General features: G+C 31.1%; 2 protein-coding genes across 2 annotated transcripts in view; both read left to right on the forward strand.

Annotated features, from left to right (window-relative positions):
* LOC101492263 (SPX domain-containing protein 4) overlaps window positions 1-2,391 on the forward strand; it is a 2,575-nt gene extending 184 nt beyond the window's left edge. The window contains exons 1-3 of the mRNA XM_012712625.2: window positions 1-229; window positions 1,263-1,428; window positions 1,741-2,391. The exon at window positions 1-229 is cut by the window's left edge and continues 184 nt beyond it. Coding sequence (XP_012568079.2) covers window positions 1-229; window positions 1,263-1,428; window positions 1,741-2,225 — 880 coding nt within the window. The 3' untranslated portion in view covers window positions 2,226-2,391. The remainder of the gene's footprint in view (window positions 230-1,262; window positions 1,429-1,740) is intronic.
* A 1,407-nt stretch (window positions 2,392-3,798) lies between these two features.
* On the forward strand, window positions 3,799-7,457 carry LOC101494851 (transmembrane emp24 domain-containing protein p24delta9). The gene is made up of 4 exons (XM_004489359.4): window positions 3,799-4,301; window positions 4,961-5,173; window positions 6,277-6,353; window positions 7,091-7,457. Exons 1-4 carry the CDS (start codon window positions 4,095-4,097, stop codon window positions 7,233-7,235), a joined length of 642 nt encoding a protein of 213 aa, XP_004489416.1. The 5' UTR covers window positions 3,799-4,094; the 3' UTR covers window positions 7,236-7,457.
* Window positions 7,458-8,418: the final 961 nt, after the last annotated feature.

Here is an 8,418-nt window from a genome sequence, read left to right on the forward strand (position 1 = left end):
ATGGAGAGACAAATTTCTATGTTACAAACCATTGAAGAAGCTTCTCAAACATCACTTGCCGACAACAACAACAACAACAACACCCATTAATCTTCATCTTCACTTTCTTCAACAACCCTTTTCTCCAAACATCTTGCAATCTTGGTTCCTGAATATTCTTAATCAAGAGCTTGAAAAATTCAATGATTTCTATGTTGATAAAGAGGAAGAGTTTGTTATCAGATTTCAGGTTTTTGACTCTTTTTTTATTTGCAATTGATGAAAACCCTTTTGTGATTCTTGTTTGTTTCTATTGAATTGGGTGATTGGTAATTAGAAAGTTCTGTTTTTTTAGCTCAATTGGGTATTTGAGAAAGTTTTTGCCTTTATCAAACCCTAATTTTTTTTAAGTATATATAGGCATTTATGAAGAACTGAAACATACACTAGACATGATATCGACACTGATACATAGACATTGATAGTAATTTGAAAAAATGAACGTGATTGAATGCAATTATATGTGTCTGTGTTTTGCCGTCGAACAAACGAACACTACATAGATATGACATGATACCGACACTGATAGGTAGACACTAAAAGTAATTTGAAAAAGTAGAAGTGATTGAATTTCATTATAAGTTTCATAGTTGTGTCAGTGTGATATGCTTAGACACTAGACTTGTCTTCAATTTGTAGTGTTGGTGCTGCATAGATAGACATGTGTTATGGAACATCAAATTGTGTTGTGTTCTTCCATATCCTATAAGAGTAACATAAATTTATCACTTTTCCAATCTTATTTACCCTTGTATACTATTTTCAATTTATAATTTCTAATAATAATAATATGCAAAAAATACAATAATAAATATCAATATGCAGAAGAAAATTGGATTGCATTCAGTCACACAATCACTCTGTTGCGAATTTGGACTGTCTGATACTAGTCTTTCATACCGTCCATAATTCGACATTGTGTAGTGGAACCTTTTCTGAAGTTAGAATATGAGTCGTCTGATTAAGATCAGATGTCATATGCGAATTTGAATACATGGTTATCCGTACTGAAGGGAAACTAGGTCCTTGAAGTCATATTTTGTTCTTTCCTTATAACCTGTTTTTATGGTGAAAGTTACCATTGTTCAAATGTTCATTTAAAGATCAATGTAAAATATTTAGATTTTGATTAATCCCTAGAGAATATATTTCAATTATAATGTTGTTTGTTCACAACACACAGTTCTGTTTTTTTTCCTGATATTTGTTGCAACTTTGAACAGGAACTCAAAGAGAGAATTGAGCATCTCAAAGAAAAAAGCTTTAAGAATGAAAAGTACACTTATGATTGTGAATTTAGTGAAGAAATGATGGATATTAGGAAGGACTTGGTTACCATCCATGGAGAGATGGTGCTTCTAAAAAACTACAGTTCCTTAAACTTTGCAGGTACAACATCTAATTAATATGTATCGCTTTGACCTAATTATGTCATATGTAGTACCAACACTTCAGATTGAAGGTGTGTTCGGTGTCTTGACAATGTGCCGGTGTCTGATACAATCCCAACACAGGTGATGACATACTGGTGTCTACATGTCAGTGTCAATTTCGTGAATGCTTGATGTTAGTGTATGTGCTTTAGAGTATAGATGTGTGTTGCCTTCATATATTTGAATATAAATTATTGTATATGTTTGATGGGATTTATTTCTGATAATTGTTGATTATGTTGACATTAACATATTTCCACTTCAACAGGACTAATTAAAATTTTGAAAAAGTATGATAAAAGAACCGGTGGGTTGTTGCGTCTCCCTTTCACACAAGTTGTTCTTCGACAACCTTTTTTCACTACCGAGTCTCTGACAAGGCTGGTTCACGAATGCGAGGAAAATCTTGAGCTACTCTTTCCACTACAAGAAGAAGTAATTCAATCAACTTCTCATCCAGAACGCGAGTCTAGACCATCAATAGATAATGCATCAAATACTTTACCTGAGCCTGAGGCATCCTCAACTCTCGGAGAGGAAACCGTTCATTTATATCGTAGCACTCTTGCCGCTATGAGAGCCATAAAGGGTCTTCAGAAAGCGAGCTCGACCTGCAATCCATTTTCCTTTTCTTCTTTATTTAGCAACCAAGATGATGATAGCAATGGCGCTGTAACTGCCGAAAACTCTGCAGCAAATTCTCCGGCTACTTTGCAAGATGAGGAAGGAACTGATAAAGAGGACAATGACTAACCCTTTTTCTTTTAGGGTTGTTTTGTTTCATACTTGTTAGTTGAAACTAAATGAAATTTTATCTCTTTGTGGGCATAATAAAGAGTAAATTATACGCGTAAATAATGAGATGTATTTTGTTTAGCATCTAATTTGGAAAATAATACTTGAACATTGTTTTTTTTCACTCTTCACTTATATATAACTTTGTATGCTTGTTACAATTAGATGTTTAAGTTTAACACCAAACTTTAGAAGATGGTGTTACTATCAAGCATAGCTTGCATCAGTGATTGGCATCAAATGGAATAGAAAAGCTGTAAAAAGTGGGGGCATGCAAAACAATTGTTTTTGTCTTGGATTTTTTTTTCCTTTTAAAATTATGGGAGATTTAACAATTGTAACGGATTATGTTAAAAAATACATGAATCTAAAATTGATGGTGAAATACCACCACCAAATTTAACCTTAGCAAGTAACAATCCTAGAGAAAATTACTCTGTTTTGCTCAATATCTCTCATAAATTCATCTTTTTTCTTTAAATTTTTTTATTCTTTTGCTAAGTTGTAATTGTAGGAAAGATTCCATTTGCGGTTATGTGTATATATATCCAAAATATTTAAATTAATAATGGTTTCATATAGGTTTTTCTTTTTGTCAAAAGATATCAAACTTAGTTTAACTAAACACATATTATAAGGTATTTTGGGAAATTTGTTGAAATAAGATGTAAATAACTAATTATATTAAAATTTATTTTTGTAAGTATATCTATACACTAATTTAAATGCTTGTGTAATGAGATATGTCATAATAAACTAGTCTCTATCTAAACTTTTTCAAATGTTTCTTGTCTCTTTCATCTGCTACGTGTACAAACAATAAAACAAAGCGACGCTCAGTTTTATGACTCTAAGATAGCACTGGATATATGTTAAAATATGAATAACATTTATTTTGGTCAATATTTAGTGTACATTAGAAATATAATAGAATGAGACACAAGGATTAAAAAAAAAAAACTTGTGTGAATTTCACTAATTGTTTTCTTATAGTTCTTAACATGAAACACATATTTTATAATTATAATAAACTTTAAAAAGTTATAAATTTAATAAAATCATAATTAGTTAAGTTAATAACCATACAAAAATATATAAGAAAAATATATTTAAGTTTTGTTGTTAATAAAATTATTATGAAGTTTCAATTAAAAAGCGCTTAAACTAAAATAGAGCAAAACAAATATACAAAAATTCTAAATAATAAATTTTTTACTTGTTAATTATAATTCCTCATTTTTTTAATAAATAATATCTTCCTTTAAAGAGAACAATCCCAATTCTTTTAGTTTTTGAAGAGTTAGGATGTATTTGTTACATTTTTTTAGTAAAATAATTACTTTTTTTAAAAAAATATGGATGAATTTTCAAATTTTTTATCTATTTATTATAACTTTAAAAAACAAATCAGAATTATAAAATAATTTTAAAAATAGTTTAAATGAGAAACTATTTTAGTAACTTCTAAAAAATTATTTTTTATAATTATATTTCTATAATTATTTTTTACTGTGTCTAACAAACAAAAACAACATATAAAATTTTCTAAAAAAATAATCTCTAAATTATATTATTGAAACAGTAATGACTTTTAAAAAGAATCTGAAACAAAGTGTCCTTAATTTATCAATTATACCGGTTTTTTAAAATCTCTGCAAATGTTTACTACCGTAACGAATAAGCCAAACTCCGTTCGTTACTTTACATTTCTTCGTCTTGAGTTCTCCGAAGTTTTTCCCATTGTCGTTTTGATTCCTTCTTCTCCGTTCCCATTCAAACCCTAATCTCCATCTCCGATCCCAAATTTGTGAACAATAAATCGCATCAATGTCCAATTCAATTCTTCTTCTCTCGATTCTCACCCTAACATCGACGTTTAGCTTCGTGAATTCGATGAGATTCGAGCTTCAATCGGGTCACACTAAGTGCATTTCAGAGGATATTAAGAGCAATGCTATGACCGTAGGAAAGTATAGTGTCGTTAATCCTAATGAAGGGTACCCAATTCCTGATACTCACAAGATCACTATCAAGGTAAACAAAAAAAGAAAGTTTGTGATTTAATTACCTAACCCTACTTTTTATGTGTGCCAAATTTGGGTTAATTTTCTTTTTTCCTTCTTTTGTTTGGACTATGAATTAACCTTATAAAAATGAAAAAGAAACTATTTATAAGGTTTTGGATAGGGAATATATGTGAACCTCACTGCCAAATCTTGAATCTTTATCCAAAGAAGGAGGGAGTTGAATCCCAAATTGTTGGTAATTTGTAATTTTTTTAGCTATAACAATAAGGTTTCTGAATTTGGAATGTTTCTGAATAAGGTTCCTAAGTTTGGGACTAAACCGTCATTTCGGCCTTTAAATATACGAGGTGTTATGGCAATAATTTGTGAATTTATCAAAATTATAAAAACATACATAAATGCTTTTTTTTTCCAGGTTATTCACTTCGGAATGTGTCTTTCGTAAGTTAAATTGATGCTTTTTGGTTAGTCAATTGTCCATAAAATTACTAACAAAAGATACACTTAGAGATGTTTTGGTGATTTTCATATATTTAGGGACTATAGTGACAGTGACTCACATATTTAGAGATCAAAATTACTATTTACTCCTTGTATGTAATCCTGAGTGTGAATTGTGCGTGGAGTGGCTTGACTTTGTTGTTGGTGTGTTTTTGGAAATGCAAGGTGAGTTCACCTCATGGGAACAGTAATCACTATGGGGATCATGTGGAATCGGGTAATTTTGCATTTACTGCAGTAGAGGGCGGTGATTACACGGCTTGCTTTTGGATACCGGATAGTAGGATGGCCCCATCAACTGTGACCATTGAATTTGAATGGAGATCTGGGGTTGCTGCCAAAGACTGGTCTAAGGTTGCCAAGAAAGGGCAGATTGAAGTAAGTAGTAGTGTACTTTTGTTCTTTGACTTTGCATCTGTATGTGTGTTATTGGTAATTTGTTATCATTATTGCATTTTAGCCCTGTTTTGGTGTGCTTTATTGCAAATAGTTACTAGCCGATCCCAAGAATGGATATTGATGATATTGTATCTATAATGGCAAACTTACTGCCAATGGAAAACATTTTTTAATCTAAATTACATTAACCAATGATACATTTATACTAAACTTAGGAGAATCTGAATAGATTTATTGAAAACTTAGACTTTTGATAGAACCTATTTCACAGCATTGTTGTCCAAATGGATTTGTTGAAAATTTAGGCCTTTCATAGAACCCAGTGGCTTTGTTTGAATCAATGCAGGTAACGCCACCCAATGGATCCATTTGCAATTCCTCTAGAAATATTGCCTGAATGGTGTTTCTTTCCCATAAATTAAATATATTACATATGGTGCCCAAATAAAGTATCATTTTCCATTTGAATGATTTTGGACACCAGCAGGATTATTAAGTGATGCTACGCTGCACTAATACATAATAGTACTGTCTTGGTTTAATTGGTTACTTGTTGAAACTGTTGATAATTAATTGATGGATAATATAATATCAAAATGTTATTGGTTTCCTATATTGGTTCTTTTAATATTTTTAAATCTTAGCTTATCTTTTTTATTCAGCTATTTTTTTGTGATGTAATGCCAAGACATTTGTATGAAAATGTAGTTCAGGTTGTGTTCATAGACAAAACAAGGAATGGCATAACTTGTATGAGAAAGGATGTGCCTGTAACCCAGATTTCGTGTAATATCACGGTTTAGAATCCAACTCTTATCTTAGCTATCTTATTCTTTACTTTTATCTGTGCAATTTTCTTGCTTAAAATGTCAAATCCCACAAGTAATAACATTTGTTGTTTATTTGTGCCTGTTGTTATAATTCTTTGCTTGCTATCTACAAAATTTTGTATGAATAAACACAGACCAGTGAGCTGATTCTAGATACCACCCTAAGTTGTTTCACCTTTCTGATTTATATAGATTTTAAGTATTTTTGTTCTTGAATATTTGGTAATAATGAAATATCATCCCATTGTCTAGGTAATGGAATTTGAGTTGAAGAAGCTGTATGATACCGTTTCATCCATCCATGATGAGATGTTTTATCTTCGTGAAAGGTATAAAATGTCATGACTTTTATTACATAATTCATCTACTATATAATGGCTGTCCATGTGATTTTTTGATGGAAATGGTGTTTTTTTGAGTTCGTCAAAATTTCTTTTATTGCATTGCATTCATTACCTTTTGATTTCTGATAAATAATGCATTGCATTACCTATTTCCATTTCCATACTGAAATACATGCATGGCTACTGTAATGGATTAGATCAACTATTTCCTTTTGCCGTGCCAACCAAAAGTGACCTATTGTTCATCTAATTTTGTCCCTCTCCTTGAGATCCATTGAGATAAATCCCTATGTCTGCATAGCAAACCCCTTAGAACAATGAGATAGAAAAAGAAATGGTTTTAGAGAAGTCAAGCCGGTTTAACAAAGAATATTCTTGTCATTTACTGTATCTTCTTTTCTAATCATGAGTAGATCATGAAAAAAGCTGTTTGATATTTCACCAACATGTTTCCTTTGTTTCATCTTTGTGAATGAAGCTTCTTTGCTTACATGTTTTCCTGTATGGTTCTCATGGGAGTGGAAAGTGATAAGCCGAGATATAGATAGAAAATAGTTGGATATCCAGATGGCATGCTACTAGTTTATGTTTAAAGTTTGTATGGCTTTGGCATTGGCGTCACATGGTGATGCACTCTATCAGAGCATAAGAGTTTCTATTTCTTTCTAATTATGTTTTCGACTGAAATTTTGATGACCTTTTTATCCATATGTCCAACATAGGGAGGAAGAAATGCAAGATCTTAACAAATCAACCAACTCCAAGATGTTCACATTCAGTTTCCTTTCAATTGCGGTTTGCTTGTCGGTGGCTGGTTTGCAACTATGGCATTTGAAGACATTCTTTGAGAGGAAGAAGCTCCTCTAAGTTCCCTTCTCACGAAATTCATTGGATTTATTTTTTACGTTTCTTAATTCTTGTTGGTTGGCTGTTCCTTATGTACTCAAATATATATGATTACTTCATCTTTCTCTTTTACAATTAGTTGGTAGATATTAGAAACAATAGTTACATTTTCAATGTTCTTTAATTTATAATAATTTTTTTACAACTTTAATTTATAATATGAACAATAGTTATTCTTTTACACTCAATCTGAGCACTGGTTCATTGCTTGATTATTAAATATTTGATGGTAAAAGCGACAAAATTTATATCTGATCTTCAAGTCGTTTTGGATTGAAACATATATAATATAACTATATCAGTATTAGAAAGAAGGTAAAAGAAGATATGTTGTTTTGTCAAAGTTTCCATGAAAAACCTAATTACAGGTCTTGGCAACTAGTGATGATGACATGACTGTCTTCAATGACTTCTCCCTGGTTGGTCGATGTAGCTGAAGGAGTAGGGATGTGGAGCTTGTTACTGATACCATTTCGGTGCACTATTTTTTCTTAGATTATAATCTGTGCGCAATTGGAAAGATTAATTCTTTCGGAAATATGGAGCACTTTTAAGGACTCTTAATTTTATACCTAGAGATTAAATTAATGATCACATTTGTTTGGTACTTTATAATTCTATATTATGCATAGGCATTCTATAAGCATCATTATTACCACTTGACAAAATGGCATTTAATAAAATGAAAACCTTGAAAATTGTTTTTAATAAATTAAGAAAGAAATAATATATTATTCCCGCACAACATTCAAAAGTAACAAATAATCAACTTTTTTTCCTCAATATTCCTCATCCCCTGGACTTTCTCAATTGTCAACACTATTTTTCCATCTTTTGTTACTCTGCTCTCTTTCAAAATGTCTTGTTCATCAATTACTAATTAAAAGATAGAACCAAATATCCTTAATGGGTTAATGTGACTTTATGCTGTATGCTTTACATGACCTAAAATGACCACACCTTTCTTTCGAATATCTTCGTTTATCAAACTAAATAAGCATAGTGTATCATGAGATTCATTATATGGCAAAATCATACAATGAAACTTAATCAGCTGTAATGATAATATAGTTGGTGTCCGTGTGTTTGAATTCACAGTGGAATGCAGCACAACCGTGCGTTTAGTCGTATCTATAATTTAGAG

The sequence above is a fragment of the Cicer arietinum genome, chromosome 2 (assembly GCF_000331145.2).
Source record: "Cicer arietinum cultivar CDC Frontier isolate Library 1 chromosome 2, Cicar.CDCFrontier_v2.0, whole genome shotgun sequence".
NCBI classification, from domain to species: Eukaryota; Viridiplantae; Streptophyta; class Magnoliopsida; order Fabales; family Fabaceae; genus Cicer; species Cicer arietinum.

Bases quoted from the DNA above. Each gene is read 5' to 3' on its own strand.
- LOC101494851 (XM_004489359.4), top strand. From the start codon at position 4,095: ATGTCCAATTCAATTCTTCTTCTCTCGATTCTCACCCTAACATCGACG. The intron at 4,302-4,960 runs GTAAACAAAAAA...TGGAAATGCAAG, and splicing joins CTCACAAGATCACTATCAAG to GTGAGTTCACCTCATGGGAA. The intron at 6,354-7,090 runs GTATAAAATGTC...TGTCCAACATAG, and splicing joins ATGTTTTATCTTCGTGAAAG to GGAGGAAGAAATGCAAGATC.